The sequence below is a fragment of the Phocoena sinus genome, chromosome 5 (genome assembly GCF_008692025.1).
Source record: "Phocoena sinus isolate mPhoSin1 chromosome 5, mPhoSin1.pri, whole genome shotgun sequence".
NCBI lineage: Eukaryota > Metazoa > Chordata > Mammalia > Artiodactyla > Phocoenidae > Phocoena > Phocoena sinus.
This window is the reverse complement of record NC_045767.1, coordinates 41,454,836-41,481,719: the sequence shown is the minus strand read 5'-3', so window position 1 is coordinate 41,481,719 and position 26,884 is coordinate 41,454,836. Positions and strand designations below refer to the sequence as shown.

Genomic DNA, 26,884 nt, shown 5'->3' with positions numbered 1-26,884 from the left:
GCAATTCTCACTCCTGCATCATTTTTTTCTATCTACTGGATTATTCTATCAGCATACAAAATATTATGACTTATCTTAAATACAAGAAAACTCTTCTTATAAACCATGTCTTGCCTCCCGCTGTTGTGGCCTCTCCCGTTGCGGAGCAACAGGCTCCGGACGCGCAGGCTCAGCGGCCATGGCTCACGGGCGCAGCCGCTCCGCGGCATATGGGATCTTCCCGAACCGGGGCACGAACCCTTGTCCCCTGCATCGGCAGGCGGACTCTCAACCACTGCGCCACCAGGGAAGCCCACAAGAAAACTCTTGATCCCACATCTTTAGCTATTGCTTACTTCCCCCCAGTTACCAGTGGAATGTTTTGAAAGAGTTGTCTCTAGTTCTCTCCTCCCAATTTGTCTTGAGCAGTTCTAGTCAGACTTTTGCCCCCAATATTTCACCCCAAAATGCTCTTATTAAGGTCTACCAGTGACCTCCTTTTTGCTAAATTCAGTGGTCAGTTCTTAGTCCTTATCTTACTTGATTTAGTTGCAGCATATAAAATAGTTGATCACTCTCTGCTCTTTGAAATACCTTCTTCACTTAGATTCTAGAGTACTACACCTCCTGGTTTCCCTCCTACCTTGCTAACTACTCTCTTAGTCGCCTTTGCTAATTTCTTCTCTCTCCAACTTCTAAATATTGAAGTGCCCTAGGCTCAATCCTTGGATATCTCTCTTTTTTAAACTTAGTCTCTTAGTGACCTCATCTAGTCTCATGGCTTTGGCCAGACCTCTTCCCTGAACTCCAGACTCATATACCCCAGCACTCCTGCTTAGGTGTGTAACAGCCAGTCCCAGTTTAATTCAGGTCCAGAACTGAGCTCTTGGTATTCCCTCTTCAGATCTCTCACAGTCTTCCCCACTTAAATAAATGGCAGATCTTCTACCAGTTGCTAAGACCAAGAAAATTTTGGAGTCATCTTTGACTCCTGTCTTTCTTTGACATACCACATCTATCACCAAGTCCTGTTGGTTCTACTTTCAAAATATATCCATAATCTGGTGACTGTTTCTTAACATCTCCACTGCTACCACTTAGTTTCAAGCCTCCATCATCTCTTACATTAGTGTCCTTGCTGATTTCTCTTTTTTACCCTTGATCTTCTATAGTGAATACTCAATACAACAACCAGGTTGACCGTGTTAAATAGAAGTCACATCAATCCACCCTCCATTTCACTCAGAGTGAAAGCCAAAGTTCTTCACATAGTTTACCAGATCTTACATGATTTGTACACTCTTAATCTCTCTACTAGTTTTCTTCTTACAATCCCCTTTTTCTCTCCATTCCACCGCACTAGCTTTCTTATTTCTCCTTGAACATTGACCATCAGTGAACTATAATATATAATGCTCCTTGGGGTACAAATGACATAAACCTTTTGGGGATATGTATCTCTTTTTGATTAGGGATCGAAGTTAAATTAGTAAAGTTGTGATAAATATTCAGTAAGTAATCATGAGATAAGTAGGGATAAGAATATGGTAGAGCACTTACAGAACAAAGACAAGTTATGCATTAGAGTCGGTGACTGATTCGTGTCTATAGATTTTTGTTTAATGATAATGGAGTATACTGCTCATTTTCTGTTTGATAAAATACAGTAAAGATTATAAGTTTTTTTGCTCAAGAGATATGGAGAATTTATTAAAATTGATGAGAACCACAAAGATTATTAAAGAGTTGTAAAGTAAGACCTTTGAAGATAGGCTAATGCCAGATCAAAAGACTATTGTAGAACTGGCAGCGAGAAACTTTACCCAGGTAGTAAAGTATAGACTAATTTATTTTCATTTTCTTCAGGACTTATAGGAGTTTGTTATTATGCTAGTAGTTTTTTTTTTTAATTTGGTAGCTGTAATTAATTGTCTTATGTTAAATCTTTAAAAGCATAAGTTTTTAGGGATAAACGTATATTTAGACCAGTTCAGTGAAGTGTATGGCTTTTCAAATTATGGTTTAATCATTTAAAAAATTATTATACTTAAAATGTTGCTGTATTTGACAAATAAAGCTATTTTTGGAATAACCTGGTACATCATATTTTTTGCAGTTTTTGCTGTTTATCACTTTTTAGAAAGTTCAATTTATTTGAAAGTAACTTAAACATGCCTGTTTTAAATCATTTAAACCTGTTTTTGTTATGTAGGTCTTCCTGTGTTTTCAGAAAGTTGCTGCTGAAATCCTTGGAATCAAGTTAAACAAAGCAGAAATAGAACAGTCACAGGTGATTATATTGAACTGTATATTTTAAAAAATAATTTATTTCTTAAAAGACATTAATTTTCACCCTGAATCCTTTTACATTCATGCATCCTATGTATATATCCCTAAAAGCCTTAAAAATAGATTGTGTGTATGAATCAGTGTTTATTGCAGAAGATGGAGGATGTTAACTTTTTGCCAAATGATGGAACCTCATTGAAACCTCATTTTGTCCTTTTTGTTAGAAAAATGAGATTAATGCAATAAAAATTTCATCAGTGGTTAAATAATGGGTTAAGGAACTGACTGTATTATTTTGTACTTCTTTATTAAAGTTCTTCCATGATTACTGTACAATATCCTTTTTATATTTTATACAAAATCCCAACTATAATATTTATCAAAGGTTAGTCTTAACTAGTAAGAATTTACCCCATTTGGCATCTTCCACGTTTGCTTTGGTAAAACATTAATTTTTCTAAAGTCTTGCTCTCTGTTCTTCTCTAAAAGGTCCTGCCTTGTAATGATATTAATTCTTCATGTTATTTTATTGTTAATTTAATAATGGTATTAATTATTGAGGATTTCTGAATTCTTTCACTATTTGTAGACAGTTCTCTTAGACTAAGAAATAAATATGAATACCAATAATCAAGCATTTAAAAATACCACTACAATAGCATACCAATTCACATGTTTGATTGAATGAAAAATCAGAGCAAGAGTCTGTAGTTTAAAGTCAGGCTTCGGAAGTGATTTGCTTAGAAGCAACATATAAATTACACTTTCCCTTAATCCCCTCCACTCTTTCCCTGCTCTGTGAAGCTAAAAAAGGTATAACAATCTTTCCCCATCGTTAAATTTTTCTTTAATTCTTTTAGAGTTAGGTCTGCCATGGTCACTCTTTGTGTGTGCATGTGTGTGTGTGTTTAAATAACTTGAGCAGATATCAATTTTAGGGAGGGTGGGAGGGAGGGAGACGCAAGAGGGAAGAGATATGGAAACATATGTATATGTATAGCTGATTCACTTTGTTATAAAGCAGAAACTAACACACCATTGTAAAGCAATAATACTCCAATAAAGATGTAAAAAAATAAAATAAAATAAAAAGAAAAGAAAAAAAAGAAAATTGTTATGCTGATATGGCTGTTTCTAGAATTTCATTAAAATATTTGGAACTCTGCTACTTTTTTTTTTTTTTTTTTTTTTTTAAACATCTTTATTGGGGTATAATTGCTTTACAATGGTGTGTTAGTTTCTGCTTTATAACAAAGTGAATCAGCTATACATATACATATGTTCCCATATGTCTTCCCTCTTGCGTCTCCCTCCCTCCCACTCTCCCCATCCCACCCTTCCAGGCTGTCCCAAAGCACCGAGCTAATATCCCTGTGCCTTGCGGCTGCTTCCCCCCAGCTATCTACCTTACTACGTTTGTTAGTGTGTATATGTCCATGACTCTCTCTCGCCCTGTCAAAACTCACCCTTCCCCCTCCCCATACCCTCAAGTCTGTTCTCCGGTAGGTCTGCGTCTTTATTCCTATCTTACCCCTAGGTTCTTCATGACATTTTTTTTCCCTTAAATTCCATATATATGTGTTAGCATACGGTATTTGTCTTTTTCTTTCTGACTTACTTCACTCTGTATGACAGACTCTAGGTCTATCCATCTCATTACAAATAGCTCAATTTCATTTCTTTTTAAGGCTGAGTAATATTCCATTGTGTATATGTGCCACATCTTCTTTATCCATTCATCCGATGATGGGCGCTTAGGTTGTTTCCATGTCCTGGCTATTGTAAATAGAGCTGCAATGAACATTTTGGTACATGACTCTTTTTGAATTTTGGTTTTCTCAGGGTATATGCCAAGTAGTGGGATTGCTGGGTCATATGGTAATTCTATTTGTAGTTTTTTAAGGAACCTCCATACTGTTCTCCACAGTGGCTGAACCAATTCACATTCCCACTAGCAGTGCAAGAGTGTCCCCTTTTCTCCACACCCTCTCCAGCATTTATTGTTTCTAGATTTTTTGATGATGGCCATTCTGACTGGTGTGAGATGATATCTCATTGTAGTTTTGATTTGCATTTCTCTAATGATTAATGATGTTGAGCATTCTTTCATGTGTTTGTTGGCATTCTGTATATCTTCTTTGGAGAAATGTCTATTTAGGTCTTCTGCCCATTTTTGGATGGGGTTGTTTGTTTTTTTGTTATTGAGCTGCATGAGCTGCTTGTAAATTTTGGAGATTAATCCTTTGTCAGTTGCTTCATTTTGGAACTCTGCTACTTTTATTTCTCATTATTCAAAAGACATTTCAGCACTTACTGTGGCCAGGCACAGTGTTCCGATATTTGTGCCATATAAATTGCTCCCAGACACAAAAATAGCTACTTCGTTTTGGCCTAGGAGGATGGATACAAGAAAGAGAAATTACCATGATTTGCTTGATAGTACTGACCTTGGCAGACCCCAGAGGTCAAGTGATTCCTCTGCTTTTTAGCTTCACTTCCTAAATGATGTTTCTCCCTGGTTAGATAGTCTATGAATGATTATCAAACAATCATAAATGATTTATTGGTCATATAAGTGTGGTTTAGTGGTGGATTCAGAGGAGATTTAAACGAGTTTAAGATGCAGTCCCGGGCTTCCCTGGTGGTGCAGTGGCTGAGAGTCCGCCTGCCGATGCAGGGGACATGGGTTCGTGCCCCGGTCCGGGAAGATCCCACATGCCGCGGAACGGCTGGGCCCGTGAGCCATGGCCACTGAGCCTGTGCGTCAGGAGCCTGTGCTCCACAACAGGAGAGGCCACAACAGTGAGAGGCCCGCGTACCGCAAAAAAAAAAAAAAAAAAAGATGCGGTCCCTGCTTTCAGTGAAGAAAATTAATATGTGCTAGGCACTGTGTTATCTCATTTTACCCTTATAATAACTCTGTGGGGCAGGTGGCACTTCATTATTTTATGGGTAGAAAACTGAGACTGTGGAGAGGTTAAGTAACTTGATCTATTAATCTACAGCTAGGCAGTGGTGGAGCCAGGATTTGAACTCAGGCCTGTCTGATGGCAGTGCCCCTAATGTTTCCATTCCGCCATATTAGGGGAAGATTTACTGCGTAGATTGTAGTAGGGAGTTGAAAAAGAAGCTGGCATGAAAAAGTTGAAAGCTTAGGTTGTATTTTGGAAACAGAAGAGTAGTTTGGTTAAAATAAATGACCATTTGTGTTGGAGTGTGCAGGGAATTTGAGAAAAAGATTATGGAGATTTATGAATGCCAAGTTGATAAGTTTTATCTCATGTATTGACAGTGGAAAATAATTTTAAGTAGGGAAATAAATGAAAGCAGTTTTTAGATAGGATTAATCTAATGGGATTTGTGTGTGTGTGTATGGATGTGAAAGAGATTGAAAGCAAGGAGACTGGGTTACTGTCCTCATGTGATAAGGACCAGAATTGGGGTGGAAGGGAAAGAATGGATGTAAGAGACATTTCACAGAAGAATCAATAGGACTTGTGGAATGACTGGATAAAAGGGAGAAGTCCAAGATCACGTTGAGGTTTCTCACCTGAGGAATGGAGAACAGGAGAGACCCAGTGATGAGGCCCCCCTGGAGGAGAAGGTGTACTGGTGTGGCACAGGAGGCTTCACTGAGAAGGGAGTATACATTGCTTGAGCCCCAAAGCAGTGCTTAGGTTCAGTGACAACTCCAGAGAGATGGAGTAACTGGGATACTTTTGAAAGACAGAGTTCTAGGGAAACTTTATTAATATTTGTAGCTCACTCTTAGTCACAAGAGCCAAAGAGTTACTGTTTGGACTTTAGAGATGGACTTAACATCTAGGCATATTTTAACAAAAGCAGCATCAGATGTGTTAACTACATAGTTCCCCAGCCTCCCTATACACCCCACCTTGTTTGTTAGTGTACCCCATCTTCTTTATTATGCTATGAAGTTTAATTCTGTCTTCAATTTGTTGGTGTTGACTTTGAATTCATTCATTTGAAGATGAATGCAAGCTGCTAGAGCCCTCCTTTATTGTGTTTGTCAGAATCCTTTGTATAGGAAAACCTCATTCTCCATTCCTGAAATCAATGAATTTGGTGTTTTTGCCAGTTAAATTATTTATTTCACAGTGGAAACATTTTTGAAAGTTCATTATTTTTTAAAAATTTTATTTATTTATTTTTTATTTTTTTTAAAAGTTCATTATTTTTAAAAGATGTTTCTAAGAACATACTTGCAAGCTGTGTTAAGCAGAGTTTTTTTTTTAAATTGAAATGTATTTGACACAACATTTGACAGGACAACATCTTTCTTGTCCCCCCCATCTCCTGGAAACCACCATTTTATTCTTTGTTTTTACAAGTTTGGCTTTTTAAAATTCCACATATGAGTAATATCCTACAGTACTTGTCTTTCTCTGTCTGACTTATCTCATTTTGCACAATATGCTCAAAGTCTCTTCATGTTTTCACAAACGAGAGTCCTCCTTTCTCCTGGCTGAATAATATTACATTGTGTGTGTATATATATATATATATATATATATATATATATATATATATATACACACACACACACCACATTTTCTTTATTCACCTATCAATGGACACTTAAGTTGTTTCCATATTTTACTTATTATAAATAACACTATAATGAACAGGGGGGTGCATATACCTTTTTGAGTTATTGTTTCATTTTCTTCGGATAAATACCCAGAGGTGGAACTGCTGGATGGTATGGTAGTTCTATTCTTAACTTTTTGAGGAAACTCCATATTGTTTTCCAGTAGCTGCACCAATTTACATTCCCACCCATAGTGCATAAGGGTTTCCTTTTCTCCACATCCTCACCAGCACTTCTCTCTTATATTCTTTTTTTTTTTTTTTTTTTTTGCGGTATGCAGGCCTCTCACTGTTGTGGCCTCTCCCGTTGCGGAGCACAGGCTCCTGACACACAGGCTCAGCGGCCATGGCTCACGGGCCCAGCCGCTCAGTGGCATGTGGGATCTTCCCGGACCGGGACACGAACCCATGTCCCCTGCATCGGCAGGCGGACTCTCAACCACTGTGCCACCAGGGTTATATTCTTGATGACAGCCATTCTAACAGGTGTGAGGTGCTATCTCATTGTAGTTTTAATTTGATGATTAGTGATATTGAGCATCTTTTCATGTACCTGTTGGCCATTTGATGTCTTCTGAAAGTTCATTTAAAACCAAAGAAGTTCAGATTTTATATCTATAGAGAGTGGGGGAGTAGGGAGGAAAGGGAGGGAGAGAGAGAGAGAGCTTATGCACCTGTTTTCTGTAATTTTTATGTCATTTGAAAGATTCCTGAGGGAATTCGGTGTCACAAAGTGATAAAGTGTTTTGTATTATTTTATACAGAAAGAGCTAGACTATAGACTCACCAGTTACACACAAGTTGACACTATAGTAATTTCATTTGTGACAAATATTTATAATAAGGTTTTAGTCTTAGTTCCATTCACTGATTAAAGAGATTCTGCTATTTTAATTCAAATCTAGATTATTCGTGTTTGGGAGTCATATAAAATGAGTTATCAACACACTTTACAAGCTTTTCAAGGAAGGAAAGAGGGAGAAAAGAAAGGGAATGCAGCTTATTAATACAGCAAACACTTTTTGAGAGTCTACTTTGTGCCAGAACCCTAGAATCTGGGATACAAAGATGAATAGGTTAAAGTCCTTGTCCTCAAGGACTCCCAGAATACATGAAGGCAGACAAATATGTTAAGTATGCTCTAGATGCATTTTTTACAGTTCCCAATTAGTGGCATTTTCACTGGCCAGTTAATAAACTATGACTTTGTTTGGTTTGAACTAGGTATGCATTAATTTCTTTTCTTTTTTATTGAATTATAGTTGACTTAAAATATTATATTGGTTTCAGGTGTACAACATAGTGATTTGTTATTTTTACAGATTACACTCCATATAAAGTTATTTAAAAATATTGGCTGTATTTCCTGTGCTGTACATTACATCCTTGTATTTTATTTATTTTATACCTAGGAGTTTGTACCTCTTAGTCCCCTTCCCCTATCCTGCCCCTTCCCTCTTCTCTCTCCCCACTGGTAACCACTAGTTTGTTCTCCATATCTGTGAGTCTATTTCCGTTTTGTTATATTAGTTTGTTTGTTTTATTTTTTAGATTCCACAAATAAGTGAAAGCACATAATATTTGTTTTTCTCTATCTGACTTATTTCACCAAACATAATAGCCTCCAACTCCATCCATGTTGCAGATGGCAAAATTGCATTCTCTTTATGGCTGAGTAATATTCCATTGTGTGTCTGTATGTGTGTGTGTTTGTGTGTGGCACATCTTCTTTATCCATTCATGTGTTGATGGACACTTACATGACTTCCATGTCTTGGTTATTGTAAATAATGCTGCTATGAACATTGGGGTGCATATATCTTTTCAAATAATGTCTTCATTTTCTACAGATATATACCCAAGAATGGAATTACTGGATCATATGGTATTTCTATTTTTAGTTTTTTGGGGAACTTCCATAGTGTTTTCCATCGTGGCTGCACCAATTTACATTCCCACCAACAGTATACTAGGGTTCTCTTTTTTACACATTCTTGCCAACTTGTTATTTCTTGTCCTTTTGACGGTAGTCATTCTGACAGGTGTGAGGTGATAATCTCATTGAGGTTCTGATTTGCATTTTCTTGATGATTAGCATTGTTGAGCATATTTTCATGTGTCTTGGCCATCTGTATGTTTTGTGTGGGAAAATGTCTATTCAGGTCCTCTGAACATTTTTAAATCTGTTTTTTTCTTTGTTTTTTTATACTGAGTTGTATGAGCTTTTTCTATATTTTGGATATTAACTCTTTATCAGATATATCATTTGCAAATATTTTCTCCCATTCATTAGGTGGCCTTTTCATTATTTAATGCTTATTTAATGTGGCCTTTTGTTGATGCTTTCCTTCTCTCTGCATAAGCTTTTTTTCTTTCTTTTTTTAACATCTTTATTGGAGTATAATTGCTTTACAATGTAGTGTTAGTTTCTGCTGTACAACAAAGTGAATCAGTTATACGTATACATATATATGCATATCCCCTCCCTCTTGCATCTCCCTCCCACCCTCCCTATCCCGCCCCTCTAGGTGGTCACAAAGCACCGTGCTGATCTCCCTGTGCTTCTCTGCATAAGCTTTTAAGTTTGAGTAGGTTCCATTTATTTATTTTGCTTTTACTTCCCTTGCCTGAGGAGACAGTTCCAATAAAATATTGCTAAGACCTATAGATCATATTCCATTTTTTTCTTTCACTATTCACTTTTAAAATTTATCTTTTCATATAGTTTCAAAACCAGATGGGATAAAACCATGCAGATAAACCTTGCATTTTACAGATTAGGAGAGGGTGAAGACCAAAGAGGTGAAGTAACTTGCCCAAAGTTGTGGATGTTACTGGCAGCCTATAATGGCATATTATACAGAAAAAAAAGCTCCCACTGTGTGTAAAGTATCATGCTTTTCAAAATGTTATATCCATGCTTTTAAATGGTAACCTATAATCTCTGCACTTCGAATTTGTATCAATCATAGTATTCTTTAATTTATTTAATATTCTTTAATAGTTTACACATCTGTTTTCCATGCTAGACTCTTATGCGTCTCAAAAAACAGGGATCATGTATTATTTATATGAATATTTCCAATACCTAGAATAGTGGTTTGCTTTGAATGAGTGATAGTGACAGGTGTTTCAGCTGTCAAAGTATGTTTACTCCATATCCTGAGCATGATAAACTATGACTTTTGCAAAGGTAAATTTGTTACTACTATCTGGACTAAAACACAGTTGTAGAATTGACCAAATTTATCTTTAGTGTCTTCCGAAGAGTCAGTCTCTACTGCTTATACCTTACCTCAACTCCTAGGTTGCTTGCTTTCTTACCCTTATGGAGAGCTACCATTTCCAGTATCTGCTCACAACTCTTTGACAAAACAAGGGTTAAGCTGGTGTTCAGCCACACAGCTCCCTTCCTCTTAGGGCCACTGCATTATTTTCACTCAACTGACTAATAGCAGAGAGTAATTGAGTGTTCTTTGTGGCTCCAAAAATAAAGGTGGGTGTTTTGTAGGAAACATTTTCTCTGAAAATGTCAATGAATGAATGACTTGTAAACAAGCCGACTACTGTGAAATCGCCTCTCATGAAGTTTATGACATGGAAATTATGCTTTTTTTACTCATAGAAAGCAAAGCTCTGAATATGCAGAGCTTTGGTTCTGGCTTCCAGTTCAGGAACTTTGTGCAAAGCTTTATGTCAAACAGCCAAGGTCCCCAAGAAAGATGTTGCCTTGTTAGTTCTTCTTTAATTTGATGAGAATTAATGGTGAAAATCCAAGTCATTTATGTTAGTCAATAACTTTGACCAGAATGTCTTGAACACAGGTCAGTAACCTGGTTGTGTTTATAGGATAGGGTTTAAACCATCATTTTGGAGGATTAATGAGTTGCTTACTGATTATGAAAATCCCTTCTCTTTATTGTAACCCATAGTTTGGTGTGAAACAATTAGTTTTGGGGAGGCCAGATGCTGGTGTTCAGCGTTTCACTGATGGGCCCCCCCTCATACGTCGTGTGGCAGTTGGTAATGCTTCTGTTGATAGCATCAGGCTGAGTGCCTAGTAAATCATGAGTCTTATCCAGAAGTTAATACTGCCTGCTAGAGAACTGAAGCAGAGCCCATCCAAGGCTAATATACCGTAGTGTCCTGTTCATTCACTCTCAGTTGTTTATCCTGTCTTTATAAACATTATCACAAGCAGCAACCTGATTAACATGTTTTTTTCTGTATGTGCTAATTAATAGATGCTATTATGAAGGAAGATATTTCTGAAATAAATATTTGAACACATTAAAAGCAAGGATAGTTTCAAGTCCAAAAAATTGGGGGAGCGTGTGTTATCTCTATCGTATTTGTCATATGTGGTCTTTTCATCTTAAGGGTTATAGCAATCAAAAAACCTAACTAGCTTTGATTCTTTATTTAGCGAAACTCTTAGATATTTGAAAACAACAGCTGTTGTGCTTAAATATTGTATGTCAGAATTTTTTTTTAAAATGATAGAAAAGTGTGTTTTGAACTTATTTATTTCTGTATGGAATTTGGAAACATGGAGGTTAGGGTTATATGAGGGGTGGGGGAATGAGCTTCAAAAGAAAGTCTTTGAAAAGTAATAAATATTATTAAATGTAAAAATTGTAAATGACATATAACTTCCTCTGATTTATGCATCCTCTCCCCACCTTCAAAGAAAATGAATCACTCCTTCTTTGTTCCCACAACATATTTTTAAGTCCACTAGTAAAGCACTTATCTGGTATGACAACTAGCTGTGTACATGTTCTCTTCCCATTAGGTCCATAGCAACTTATGAACAAATCCTGTGTAATTCATCATTTGTTCCTAGTGTAGAGCAACTGGCACATAGTAGATCCTCAGTAATGTTTGTAAAAATAAATTGAATTGGTACCTTGGCTGCACTTCAGCATAGAAAAGCCCCCAAATTCTTAGCTGCCCTCTGAAATATTGGGCGTTATATATATTATGTGTAATTGTGATATCAAAAATAGAACCCACAGCTTCTCTGAGAGGTTCAGTAGACATGTCTATTTCAGTAATTAAATAGAATTGTAGAGAACAATGTTTCTTGGATCTTTGTTCATTTTCTTTACTTTTATATGCATATATTTTGCTGTTTCTTTTGTGACATGTTTAAATTTATGTGTGTATTTCTTTTTCTCCTTTGGTGTTTGTTCCCTTCTATTTTCAGTCATTGAGTAAACTTTCCATTTTTCTTTCTTTTTTTCCTCTTTCTTCTGCATCTTATGTTGTATGGAATTGACAGCATATTGTCAGGGCAGAAATAGTGAAGTACCCGGAAGAAGATAATCAACATACCAACTCTGCTCAGAGTAGAATCTGTTCAGTACAGTAGTGCAGGTATTAATTGATAAACTGTTGCAGTTTGGGGGAGGAGGGTGGGGAGAACTAGTGAATGTTGTCTTGTTCTTTATTCTTTATGAATAGAGAAGTTCAAATGATTATTGTACATTACTGGGAATTAATATTGCATAAGTCCTGGTTTAGAACTTTGAAAAATTGATCCTTTGCTGGGAGACTTATGACTTACACAAGGAATTGGGAAAAAATTAAAATAATATTTCAGTTACTTTCAAACGTATTTGTCTTTATGGTTGTGTTTATTACATGTGCAGTGAAGTGGAGAATTGAGGCAGTTATTTCATTATTCATTCCTTACCATTTTTTCCTGAAATAGCCTGGTAATTGAAAGAGTATTTTTTAAATTTGCCTTGAGTTACCCTTCTTTGTCTGCTTGTGTGTGCAGAGTTAGTAAAAGAGTTGAAAACAATAAAGGATGTGTTTTGCTTTAAATAATTACTTAGAGATGAATGTTAGGGCATATTGCTAAATTCATTGTTTAAGATATTCCTTGAAGTGTGTGTTAGAGGGAAGGAAGGAAGAGTTAAAAGTGTCTTTTGGTTTAAATTATTTTAAAAACATGAATATGAGGTAATTTTCTAACTTTCTCATTATTCTATATTTTGTTAGAGTCATTATTCATAACCAATAGTGAGCTATTTGGAAGTAAGTTAGGGATTTGGGAGAACAGTTTTAAAAATTGGGTTGCTTAAAACATTTCTTCTTATATGTAACTTCTCTGACATTTTATCTCTTCACTAACTCACAAATTGATAAACATTCTTTAAAAAGTTATGACTGGATATAATGATTTATGGAAATATTAATAAATAATGATATTCTTTGAAATGGTGAGATCTTATCTATTGAGATATATAAATGATTAATTTTAATTCCTTTGCTTTAAATTATAACCAGGGCTTAATTTTTCATATTGATTTGCCAATTTTTTATTAGACTTTTGGTAACCTCAAGTTATTATTGTCATAAAACCAGAGAAGACTCAGTAAAAGAAATGCTATTACATCCTTAACAGAATTACCACTGCCCTGCTACTCCCTCACCCTCCACCAAAATATATCCCAGCTTGACCTTAGTTGGTCCTGGCTGGTTCTTTTAATATCAGCTCCTGCTTCATTTATGATGTCTATCATCAGGAGTTCACCAAAGTTCAGAAAATAAAAATATACTTTAAGGAGCTCTTTCTAAATGTTCTGATGTCCTGATAATAACTTTGTTTTCTTTTATGACAGAGGGTGGTGAAGGCAGATATTGTAAACTACAACCAGGAACCTATGTCAAGAACTGTTAACCCTCCTAGAAGCTCTGTGTGTGCAGTTCAGTGAGCACATTTTTCTTCTGTATTGATAGTTCTGGCTCCCCTTCGCCTCTGTGTGGGCTCGAGGACCTGTAGAAACTTGTTTTATCAGTGACCATCTCTGTAGTTCAGTTAACGCTTTCCTCTCAACTCGCTTCATCATTGCCTGTTGCCTCAGCCGCAGGCAGCTCCTTGGACTGGAAAAAATTCAACTTTGGGACCACACACTTTGAATTCAAAATGGAAAGCCCGTTCTCTGGAATTAGACTGCTTCACTGAAAAAGAATAATGTTGGTTCTCTTTATGTCCTCACTTCTTTTTTCCCTGATGTAAGTTGTTTTAAACAAATATGAAAACTATCTAAGTCTTGATCATCAGCCAGGATTTTGCCACAGCACCGTTTCATACTCTTATCTGAACTCATACCTGGCAAAGTATGCTTCAGAGTACATTTAAACAAGTAATATATTTTATCTACAGATACTTAAGAAGGCATCCTTTTGCTGTCTATTGTGAGTGAAAATATATAAAGCTGTATCTAACTGAAAATGCTTGAAATAAAGCTATAATAGAAATATTTTTTCATTTTTTTTATAAAGAGCCTAAATACTTTATATTTTAGCTGTAGTTCACAAAGTAGTGAGTATTGGATATTGTATTTTTATTATTGTATCATGATCATTACGTGTTGTGTAATACTCAGGTTAGATGGCTTTGTGAATTCTGATAAACGTTCAGCTGATGCTCCATGTGGACTTTCTCCTGCCAACTGTGTAAGAGTACTTCCAGAATGAATTATGACTATTGGTGGATCATTGTGGATCAGACTGTACCTGATGTTCAGATGTTTTTCTCCTGCAAATAAATTTATTTAAATTACTTTGGGGGGAGAATTTTCTTTCAGCCATCTTCCCTTTAGTTACAGAAAAACAAAGTGTTTTTGGATACAAATCACTGATCATGTGAAGTTTAATAAACATTCAGTCCCTTAGAGTTGTTAGGGCATTTGTTGGACTAGTTAAAATCAGACCCCATAGCCTGGCATTTCAGGAGCTCCATATCAGCTGCATCCTACCCGCCTACCTTTTCTCATGCTGCTCTTCTGTGTACTGCCTGCCTCTGTGCCAGTGGAGCCACGGCTCACTCCTGTGTGACTGATGCTTTCTGATGCTCTGCCTTCCTGTCTTTGCTGCACAGGTCCCTCTGCCTAGAATTCCTTCCCCCTCTCTAAATGTCTGCCTTCTTTCAGTCAGCCTTTAGACACCATGAGGGCAGGGCTCTCTCTGTCTTGGTAACAGTTGTGTTGCGTTTTTTGTGTGCAGGCACAGTGCCAGGCTGGCATATGGGTGCTCTGTATTGGCCACGTCGAAACGGGATGAATGCTTCTCCTCTGCAAAACCACTCGTGTCTCCACAGCTGCAAATTCCACATGAGCACCTCTTGGATGGCCATTACACCTTCCAGCCTTGCATCACAGTTATTTGTGTCTTTGTGTTTTATTGTTCATAGACCATGAGCTTATTGAAGGACAGTCCTGGGTCTCTTTTTTCTCATGTCCTTTAGGAGTGCCTATCAGGGTGCGTTCCTCATAGGAGACTTGCCAGAGGTGTGTGTAGAAATTTTGGACATTTAATCTTACAGCCATAAGGGATTTTAGAAAACTTGTTATTTCACATCTTGTGTGGCTAACGAAACCGAAGTCTGGAGGGAAAAAGGAACTTGCCAGAGGTGGGAAAGCCCCTGGTGGTTCTGGTGCTGGGTGAGCAGGACTGCTTCTGGTTCTCCCTGCTGTCCCAGGACCTGGGCAGGGGCAGGCAGGGCCGTGAGCTGCTCTGGTATAATCATATTTTAAAAAAAAAGAGAGAAATAAAGGAACTTGCAAGAGGTCATGGAATCACAGAGGTAGACCCCATAGGAGATCTTCTGTCCCTCAGCCAGAGTGACACTTTTTCAAGAGTGGTTTGAAATTTAAAAATTGTGGGGCTTCCCTGGTGGCACAGTGGTTGAGAGTCCCCCTGCCGATGCAGGGGACGCGGGTTCGTGCCCTGGTCCGGGAAGATCCCACATGCCGCGGAGTGGCTGGGCCCGTGAGCCATGGCCGCTGAGCCTGCGCGTCTGGAGCCTGTGCTCCGCAACGGGAGAAGCCACAGCAGTGAGAGTCCCGCGTACTGAAAAAAAAAAAAAAATCGTGACTGCTGTACTTGTTAGACATTGAGTCCAGTCTTTCATTACTTTGATTTCTGTATTTTTCATTTTATAGCAACTAAGCAGCCTTTTTAAGCCTTTCAAGGTGGCATGCCCTTCAAGATAGTTCAGTTTATCCTTCCTTTCAACATCTTTCTAATATATGCTGGTCAGTCTGCTAGGGCCTTTAGCAGGATATAAAGTTGAGTAAAAGATTTCAACCCTCAAGGACCCTACAGTCTAGTGGGAGAGATGTTTGTTATTGTTGCTGCTGTTTTAAAGCTGTGACTGATTGAAGTCTACTACTGAACTAAACTTACCCAAGGCTTTACATTCAGTAAGGGGTGAGGCCATGCCCTTTTGATCATTTCATGTCATTTATATATGTATGTGAAAATTTGAAGAGTTTTCAAAAGTTCTTTTTTTTCAGTCCCAATTATTGCAGAACTAAAAGGTATAACTTAACACATATATATGATTGTACAGGCATCTGGAGAAGGCTGAGAGATATTATATAGGGTCTATGATCAGACCAAAATACTTTAGTTATGTGTTTATAAAGTCAGAGCACCGAATGGGCCTGAACGGGGCAGGCAAGAGAATGGCCTTTGTGGGCTTGCTCTGTCTGGGACATTTCCAGGCCCTTATCACATGAGCTATTATATTTTCACCCTATCTTTGAGAAGGTTATCACTGTTCCTGTCATGCACATGAGGACATCGAAGTGGGGAGTGAGTGATTACACCAAGTCCCTCTTCGAGTAAGTGGTAAAGCCAGGGTCCACACAAACCATTTCTGAGATGGGATGGCCTAGGCTGGGTACCGAATTAGGTTGCCTTCCATTTGTGAAGATCACAACTGGCCTTCCTGTGGGTTGACCAGGCCTGGGTGTTATGTTCTTTTGAGAAGTGGTGATGGCCAGTGCTGGCCATCACCACTTTCTCACACCGACCATCTAGACCAGCAAGCTGTGTGTCCAGAGAGGCTAGTGGTTGTAAATTTGCCCTCTGATCGCTGAGGTAAGGACAGAAAAATACCTCCCCTGCCTTTGGTCTCATTGGTTTTATGTCTCTCCCCTCTAAGCTTGACCAGTCATTGAGAGCCTTTGGCTCAAGGAAAGCAAGCACAGTGAACATGCAATAGAGCATATGGCCAAAGCAGATTTCTGAATTCCATATTACAATTTTCCCCATACCTCGGGTTTTATTTTTGAAACAAAAACGTAGGATTCATGCTTATTTTACTTTGACTGTTACCTCTCCTGTCTACAGTTTTTAATTTAAAAAATTACAAGTCTTTCCATCTAGTTTTAGGCACTTTGTCTCCTGAAGACGCATGCTATAAAGTTTCAAACACATTGTGGTCACTTCTGCTTATTGAACTTTTGAAAACACAAAAGTTTTCAGCCAGAACTGGTCATTGGATGCTGCCTTTCAAATGCACCCTCTATTATGTGTGGCAAACCACTCTGGAGTGGTTTTTGGAGTGGCCCAAAGAACTCCTCCTGTGACTGCTTTATTATTCCAGGAGGAGGTAAGCCAGGGCCCTTTAAAGTCGATCACTGAAACAATGTGATGGGGCATAATAATTTGTGTGCCGTTTAAAAATAGAAAAGTTTTCTGGCCATAACCCATTCTGGTGATTGCTATAATGTTGGACATCCTGAAAAACAGTCGCAAGATTCAGAGGAAATGGAAATGCAGACCTTTTGAGCATTGTGGCAGACATCTGTCGGCCTCCTCTCCAACATCATGTCACCACTTCTCCCAGCAACAGTTTCCTGATTTCCTGATGGAGCCCTCCTCCATTTTCAGCCTCTCACGGCTCTAGGGGTAGATTCTCATTGGCTTAAACCTATTAGGATATTAATTCCTCTTGGCCTCAGGGATTGGCTCAGAAATGAGTGGTTAATTCCATCCGAGCTAATGAAACTGGAAGGTACATTTGCTGAGGTTTCTGAAAAAGAAAAGAGAAAAGAAGAAAGCTCCCACCCCCTCAAGTTTCCAAATGACTCTTTGCCCGCTGAACTAGGTTGAGAAGGCTGTAGCTCTGAGCAACGCTGGCAGCCGTCTTGAGGACACAAAGGGCGACCCTGCCCAAGTACAGAGCTGACCCCGAGGGAGCAGAGGTGAGAAGTGGGGAGAATCCCAGTCTCCGACACTGAGCCCCAGATCACGCCATGCCACGAATCGTTTAACAGCGTGACTCAGTTTCCTTTATCATTTTGGCAAGTGTTAGTTTATTTTTTTGTTACTTCTTACATAAGCAGCTGTCATGTATCAGGGCCTTTGCTTGGCATCAAAGAGATGAATGTGATCTGTATTTTATCCTTAAAATCTTAGTCTAGGTACATGTATAACTCATCAAACAGAGTTACCAGACTCTGTAATCAGACTGTTAAATGCTTCAATAAAACCCTAACATCGTATAGGAAGATGTGGCTTAGCAGTGAGTGAAAAAACAGGGATTTCAGATAACAGGAATCAGGGTCAACAATATAATTGCCTCTTAAAAGACTGACTCGTAATCTTAGGCTATGTTAATACCAAAAGAGTCTCTGTTCTCAGAGTTGTTTTGTGTATAGGAATCACCTGGAGAATCTTGATTTAGTAGCTCTAGGGTGGGGTTTGAGGCTCTGCATTTATTTTATTATTTATTTATTTATTTATTTATTTATTTATTTATTTATTTATTTATTGGTGGTATGCGGGCCTCTCACTGTTGTGGCCTCTCCCGTTGCGGAGCACAGGCTCCGGACGTGCAGGCTCAGTAGCCATGGCTCACGGGCCCAGCCGCTCCGCGGCATGTCGGATCTTCCCGGACTGGGGCACGAACCCGTGTCCCCTGCATCGGCAGGCAGACTCTCAACCACTGTGCCACCAGGAAAGCCTAAGGCTCTGCATTTATAACAAGCTACCAAGTGATACTAATGCTGCTGGCTTTTGGATTACACTTTGAATTAGAAGAGATTAGACCATGCCTGCATTATCTTTCCTCTTATGGATGCCCCTCTTTAAGAGGGCACGTTCTGATTATGGTGAGGGGATCCAGTGTCATAAGAAATAGTTGAAGGAGGGCAGTATGCTTAAGATGGAAAAGGGAGGGCCTGAGAGATACTCTGTTGGTCATCTCCAAATAGGTAAAAGACCACGCCTTAGAAAAAGGTTAAACTTCCAATATAGAACCTATAGAACTCCAGAAATGGGAGGGATAGATAGAAGCTATACAAAGAAGATTTTGATCCAGCCTAAGAAAGAACCTTGCAAACCCCTGCTTTATGCTTTATGAAGTGTTGGGTCATGTTGCAGGGTTGCAAACTCATATGGCATCAGGGGCTAGGTAGGTAAATGAATGACTACAAAGCAGTTAAAGAGCATAAGACAGTAGGGGGTGGGCAGTGATTTGGAGAGCATTTGCCTGTCTAAAGCCATTCCAATCCAAGTTTTAAAGTTATATTGGCCAAATAAAATCTGTATGGATAAGGCTACTGCTAAGCCCTATATTAGAATCGTTGTGCCAATTAGAAAAAAAAAAAACACGTTCCTTTCTCACATTGCTTTATTTCCCTCTTCTAGAAAATTGTCACACTGTTTTGTTAGAGCCGGTCACTTAATTATCCTGGAAAATGGGTGATTGAATCTATAAGACCTGTGATATGAATGGCAACCCTATTGATGGGATGAATTCAGCGCTTTAGATCGCAACCTCAGCGTCTGGATGTAAAGCTGATGAAATTAGGAGAGAAAATTATTTGTCAAACTCATCTGGAGAGCGGAATCATAGTGTTCAGGCTAAGCCCTCGGGACATGATGTGCCTAGGGACACAGTCTCTGCCCTCAAGTTAGCAGGGCATCCTGGCATCCTAGGTATCAGGAGAGAATCCATCCTGGTAAAATGGTGGGCAGCATGCTGAGAGCAGCTCAGTGCCTTCAGACAGGGGTGAAGGAGTGGTCAGAACCGATTTGACGGGAAGTGAGGCTTGGCCTGACAGCCTTGAGTGAGACAACCCTCCCAGCACCTTCATCCCCAGGAATTGAGCCTTTCAGTAGAGCAGGGCCTTTGGGCTGAGCTCAGACCACATACATTCCATTCTGTCTCGCCCTTCATTTCATCAGTTTTCCACACTGGAGAGCTGGAAGTGAGAGGAAAGGCAGGCTATTTGTTTTAAAGCCCTGCTTCCAAGTCATATTGAATGTTCTTAGGTCTCTTACACTGTAGATTGAAAGAGACTCAGGGCTGGTGTTCGGGCCGAGGGAGGCAAGTATCGTCAGTGCTGTACACGTACCAGCTCAGCTAGCTATTCTCATGGAAGCCTTGTGACCCAGCCTCCTTAATCCTTAGTTAACCTAGATCCGCAGGTTGCACACGGATAGGACTCAGCCACGGGCCCCTCCTTTTCCACTGCTGCTGCCCTCATCCCCTGATGCCTGGGTTGCTCCAACAGCCTGCTGAATTTGACGCACAGGTTTGAATTAAGTCACTCTTGTTCCAAACCCCCCATGGTTCCTCATGCCCTTTTCCTTCAAAGGAAAATGACTTCCTCAGCCTGACATTCAGAATCCTCTGACAGCTTCCCCATCCTTCCTTCTGAAACATCTGTTTATCTTCAACTCTGGTGACTACTTTGTTCTAGCAAGTGGTCCCTCACCTCTGTGTCTCCACTGGGATTTCCTGCAGGGAAAAAGGGACCCTGTAGAGACAAGTTAGAAAATGTGCTTCTCCCGGCTCAAGAATCAATTGACTGTGTGACTGGTCAAACCACTTAATGTCTCTGGGCTGTTTCCTGAGGCTCATTTGCGAATAAGGTTATATGTGCTCTTTATCATCACCATGGCTTACAATGGATGCAGTGCAGATATACTGAGCCCTTTATAAACCTCTTCTCATTTGATATATGTGTTAGCCTTTAAGATGACCCCTATGATTCTTGCTATCAATTTGCCAGCCCTCTGATGCAGCCAGCTTGGAAGTGAACCCTCTGGCTTTTCATCTGACTGCAATTTCACCAAGAGACCTCCAGGTAGAAGAACCCAGGTGAGGTACCCCCAAATTCCTGATCCACAGAAACTATGAGAGATAATAAATCATTATTATTGTTTTAAGCCACTAAATCTTGGGGTAATTTGCTTCACAGCAATAGGTGGCTAATACAATGAGTACTTGTATTATCTCTGATAGGGAAACTGAGGCTCGGGGCAGTTTGATAACCTGTCTGAGGTTGTATAATTGGGGAGTGGTGGAACAGGGATCCAAACCCAGGTCTGCCTGGCTCAGAAGCCTGACCTCTTAGCTATCATGTTATACTTACTTATTATCATTCCTGTGACTCATTCACAGTAGGTGCTTATTAAACAACTTCAAATGAATGAACAACTGTTTTCATGACTGAATATATAAATGAATTACATGAATATATATTTACAAGGGGAGCCTGTAAAAATAAAGAATGAATGAATATTAACAGTCTCTATTAAATCAGGTTGGAATTAGCCTAGTTTCTTTAAACATTTTAATCTCCAAATGAAAATAACTCTATCATTTGTTCTGACTATAGAAGTACTGTAAAATACTTAATACAGAGAAAAATAAAGACATTAAAATCACCCCTCCCCTGCTCATTATTGTTGACATTTTGGTGAAAAACCATCTTCCAAATATGCATAAATGCATATTTCCAGAAGCTATACATATAATAAATTGCATTATATTAAATAACTCATTTTGAAATTTGCTTTTGTCAATAAAAGTGATGTTATAGACATTTTCCACATCCATAAACATAAATACACATCACCATTTTTAATGGTTTCATGGTTTTCAAGTGTGTAACAGGATAATTTAGTCATTCTGCAATCTATGGACATTTGTTTTCCCCTCGAGTTTTCACTATTATTATAAAGTATGCTTTGTTGAACATCCTATGTATCTCTTTCTATGTTTTCCTTTATATATTTATCCTTGAGATAAATTCCTAAAAGTAGAATTGCTGGGTTCAAAGGGTATTTTGAAAATATTTTATATTTTTATAAAATTTGCCAAACTGCACTTCAGAAATGTTGTACAACTTATCCTGCTCATGGCAAACGAAAGTGCCCACCTCTGCATGACCTTGGCAGCATTAGAGACGATAAATTCCTCATGCAAATGTAGTGGGTTCCCTGACCTGTATAGTCCTCTACATGGCACTGGTGTGGACTGACTTTCACCAGCAACCGTGAGCAAAGGCAGATATGATCTCTGTGTGGTAGTGAAGACTCATGCCTACAGGGATGTTTTCCTGGTGCCTCTATTTTGGTCTTAACATATTTCAGTAATGTCAAATTGTTTCTTATACCCAGTAAATATCCTTAGAAAGCTTTAGTTCAGAATTGTTTATTCTAACTTGAATTGTATAAAGTCACAGCACACAAGTGGCTTATTAAAACAAAAGTAACTCACCTTCCATATAAGGAGCCTCTGTTTTCCTTATTTTTCTCTCCCTTCCTCTGAAGCCTCAGTCCTCCCTATAAGTCCCCCTGCCCACCCTCCACCCCCCCAAACAGAAGTTACCAAGCTTTCTTGCGCCCTTTGCTTGTACAAGGAAGTGAATCCTCCAGCTTTTCATCTCACCACAGCCTCACCAGAGGCCCTGAGCTAGGAGCACTAGCCCTGAGCTTATGGCACCACCAGGACACCCAGGGTTCTAAGGCCAACAACCCTATTGTTTGTATCTCCCTGGCGCCTGGCACTGAGGAAGCACTCAATAAAGGTTTATTGAATGAATAAAACCCATCTGTATTGTAGGCTGTCATAAGCAACTAAGCAGCCCAGTGGGTGAGCTGGGAGGAGCTCTGTCCTGGAGACTGTCGGCTAAGAGACTACTGACCTTGTCTTAGCCACTAACCAGCTATGTGAATGTGGGCAAATTCCTCCACTTCTGTCAGGCTCCATTTCTTTATCTGCAGTGAGTTTGTTAGATGCTATCAGTGGTTCCCAAACTTGGTTATGATCAGAATCACCTGGGAAGCTTAAAAAAAGTACTGATTCTGGGGCTCCACCCCAGATGTAGGGTCCTGGATTCTGTTTGGGAACCGCCAGACAAGCTCATTTCTCTGTGTATCTACTTCTCTCTCATATGACAAAGAACATATTGCCAGCTGTGAAGCTTCAGTTTACAAATCTGTAAAATGGGGATGATAACTATGGTGACTGCCCTGAGAACTCCATGGGGCTGAACTGAAACTCTAATCATGGTGGGGGAGGACCTTAAAAACTTATAACAATTCTAAACATGTACATGAACTATTGGCCTTTTCTGTCTGCTTTTCTCAGTGTGATTTGGAGTCCAGTTTTGGCTAACCAACCCTTACAGAGCAGCAATAGAGCCCCCCATGTTAGATAATGCCCTGCTGAGGCCGCATGTTTTGCTTGTCCCACTAGCAGTCCAGATTCTCTTGAAATCCCCTCATTTGTTTCTAACTTGAGAGTGGGGGACCTTCTCTTTCCAGCTTCCCCAAAACCCTTGGCTCTTGAGCCAGCTTAACCATTTCCTCTCACCCCACCTCTACCGCCTGTTCTGTCCCTTATCCCAATCCTCTGACACTTTCTCAAATTTGTCTTCCAAGTTGGCAGGTGGCCCACTCACAGATTGGCTGGCTGCCCTGTGTTTGGGTGAGGTGTAGGGATGATGCTGTAAAAGTTGACAAGAAGCTGAGTGAACCAAGATGTGGGTGCTGTCTCATTACTCCTCCCACAACCAGGAACAGAGGGGGCCTGGTCTAGTTTGTTTTTGGTGCTCTCTTTGAAGGCCCACCCCTGAAGACTGTTGATGATGAGGAACAAGAGAGGGAAGAGAGAGGGAAGGCATCAAAGATTTCTTGAGGAGCTACTCTGCACCAGGTCCCATTCTAGGCACTTTGTACATATTTTTCATAATAGCCAAGCTTTATAGCACATCTCCTTTGCCACACAGTTTACGTAGGGCATCTAGTTTAACCCTCATCCCAGGCCTGCAGTGGGAGTTGTGATTCTCATCTACCAGATCAGGAAGCTGAGATGGAGAAGTGAAACGTCTTGTCCAATGTCACCTGGTCAGCAGGAGGCAGGACTAGGATTTGAACCCTGCTCTGATTGACTCAGGAGTCTGCCCTGCCTGACGGGAATGGTGTTTATTCAAGCTCCATATTTAGCATTTAAATTTCCAGGCAAATGCTTGAACCTAGAATGGGATTTCTCCTACGTTTTTGGAGCCAAAATTATTTTAATTTTATGGCTAGGAAAAATGTAAACTTACGTTTTCAGCAGACCAGAGATGATAAAGTGTGCATTTGTCAAATAAAATTCTTTGCTGTGATAAAGTAAATTATCCCTTGGCCTTGGAAAAATTAGGCCTCACTTGAACTGTTTTCACTTCAGCCTTTGCTAATATTTCTGTTATCTCCATTAGGGATTACAATGATGAATGCCTTTTATTCGCATCGTTAAGCACTTCAGTGAATGTGTGAGCACACAGAACATCATAAGTCACAGGGAAATGAAACAACATGGTCTCCTGGAACTAAGAAAAATCTTGAGAGTTTGACAGATTGGGGTTTGCATCCTGTCTCTGCCACTCTCTAGCTATGCAAACTTGGTCAAATTCCTTAGCTTCTCTGGGTCTCTGTTTCCTAATGTGTAAAACATAGATAACAATACTTATCTCACTGGGTAGTTATAAGGATGGAATGAGATGACATACTTATAGCACTTTGCTTCACACAGTTCCTGGCATGAAGTAAGTACATAATAAATGTCATGGTTATTATTGGAATGGCTCTCATGGTAACTAGTTGTTTAATGACACACCCAGGGCTCGCTTTAGTTATTAGTCCTTTGGGCAGCAAGACTGAGTTTAGGCCTTACTGTCTAGTGGGCCCCAGCTGCTGATGTACTTCTGCCCCTACTAGAAATAGCCCAGGCAGTAGGCAGGTGAAGCTCACTAGGGGGTGTTATCTGTTGAGATCATTTTGGCTGCAAGCAACAGAATATCCAACTTAAAGGGTCTTAAAAATTAATATCGGTCACCCCTCACAACAAGTATTCTCAGGGTAAGGTGATTCTGGGGTTAAGCTGCTCAAAAATGCTACCAAGTTCCTAGATTCTTACCTTTCTTCTTTGCCATCCTCAGCCTATTGGCTGTTAGATTGGCTCTCTTGTGGTCTCAGGATGGCTGCAATAATCCCAGGCATCACATCTTTACAGCACGAAATCCAAAGGTCAGAAAAAGAAAAGGGGGCCCATTCCAACCCATGCCTCTTTTATATAAAGAAGAATAATTTACTCAAAGCCCAGGGGTCCAGAAGACTTCCCACCCCTTTTGTTGGCCAGAATTTTTATCAGATGCTCATCCCAGACCAGTGGTAAGGGAAATGATTAGGGCCAGTGATTCTCAACTCTGGCTGAGATTGAACTGGGGAGTCTTTAAAATACATACAGATGTCTAGGTTCTACCCTTAGAGATTGATTTAACTGGGCTCAGTTGGGGCCCTGTTGTGCACACACACACACGTGTGTGTGTGTGTGTGTGTGTGTGTGTGTGTGTGTGTGTGTGTACACTCCAAAGAGCTCTGATGAGCATCTAGGGTTGAGAATCATTGGTTTAGACCCTCCTTGGGGTGGGGAGCATCCTAGTCTTCAGTGAAAAACATGGCTATAGGACATCTGAGCCAACTGAAGTTCTAGAAAGGGCAGTGTAGTAGTTATCCAAATGCATCTGCCAATACAGGTACAGGAAGGGTATCTGGATTAGGCCACATGGTATTGTGAAAAAAAATACATTAAAATCTGACAGACCTGAGTGGGAACTCCAGTTCTACCACCTGTAAATTGCATCAGTTTGGTTAACCTAATCTCTCTGAGTCTTAGTTTTCTTACCCAAACAATGAAGAGAATACTACCTACCTCTTGGGGTAGTTCTGAGGTTAAATGAGATCAAAGCAGTGACAACAGCTGACACGGATTAGGGCTCAGTACGTGCAAGTTAATGTCCCTAGAGGTCAGATTTTCCTGTTCCAGACCAGAAAATATAATTGGACCTGCCCTGGAGGCCTTTTGGCCTGTCCAACGTGGTTGCAACCTGATTGATTGACTAAAGCAACAACAGCAACGTTCCTCTGTGTTGTTTGGAGCAGAGGCTTGGCACAGAGTTGGTCAGAACGTCGCCCTAGGCAGCGTTGGGTGGAAGGTTTCGGTGACCATGTAGTAAAGAGTGAGGTGTGAGTTCTGGCTGGATCCTAGGGTGTATCAGAGCCTGCAGAGCCCATGCTTAATTGCTTAATGGAAGCTCTGGGCATGGCCAGCCTCTTCCCTGTCAACCTGGTGGCCTCTTTATCTGCCTACCGACCAGGAAAAGAGTCAAATGTAAACCAGCAGTTCATGGAAATGGGTTGTCAGGTCACTGAATCAATATGTTACAGTTAATCTGTTAAAAACAGCAAGGCTCCCCATTTGTAAACATCTCCTTGATAAGCCCTTTATAGCATATACAATGTAGGAAAATGAATGGCTTCCCACCAGCTGCCCTAGAATCATTGCACCCCTGTGCTTGTCCAGATGACCTCCCAATTCAGCTTGGCCCAGCCCAGCCCAGCCTAGCCCAGCCCAATCCTACACATGTGGACCCACCTAAGCAGAGCTCTGTGCTGCTCCATCCTGGGGGCCAGGGATTTCCAAGGAGGAGAAGGTGGGGACCTCCATCTTTAAAAGGCTCAGAGAATCAGCATGTAGTAATTCTAGCAGCCTTCCCAGTGTAAGGGTGTGATCATGGACTGAAAAGTCAGGTAACCCTGGACTTGGATCCTGGTTCTCAAACTTGGAGCTGTGTGGCTTTGGTAAGTTAATGAGTCACATCCTATGTGTGTTTAACTTCCATAGATTTAACTCCGCAAGCTCGGTAAAAGAGCACGAGAAGAAGAGAGATGATTATTGACAGTGGGGGTGATTTTGCCTGCCCATCTATTCAGTGAGCACGTACCCTGGAGTGAGAGGTGGGAGATGTGGACCTGAGCTGTCTAAGTCAGTGTTGGCTCTGCTTGTCTCTCGTGCCGCGAGAATCTTGTGTGGGGTGTGATTCAAGTATTTAGGGCAAATGCATTTAACTATAGACCT

The 26,884-nt window shown here is 39.8% G+C and overlaps 1 protein-coding gene across 4 annotated transcripts in view; it reads left to right on the top strand.

Moving 5' to 3' along the window:
* RAB28 (RAB28, member RAS oncogene family) overlaps positions 1–14,456 on the top strand; it is a 97,257-nt gene extending 82,801 nt beyond the window's left edge. For 2 of the 4 annotated variants that reach the window (XM_032633044.1, XM_032633042.1), the window contains 3 exons: positions 2,192–2,269; positions 12,164–12,258; positions 13,512–14,456. In XM_032633044.1, the coding sequence (XP_032488935.1) occupies positions 2,192–2,269; positions 12,164–12,253 (168 nt within the window). In that variant the 3' untranslated portion in view covers positions 12,254–12,258; positions 13,512–14,456. The remainder of the gene's footprint in view (positions 1–2,191; positions 2,270–12,163; positions 12,259–13,511) is intronic. The other 2 variants (XM_032633043.1, XM_032633041.1) reach the window with 1 other exon arrangement.
* Positions 14,457–26,884: the final 12,428 nt, after the last annotated feature.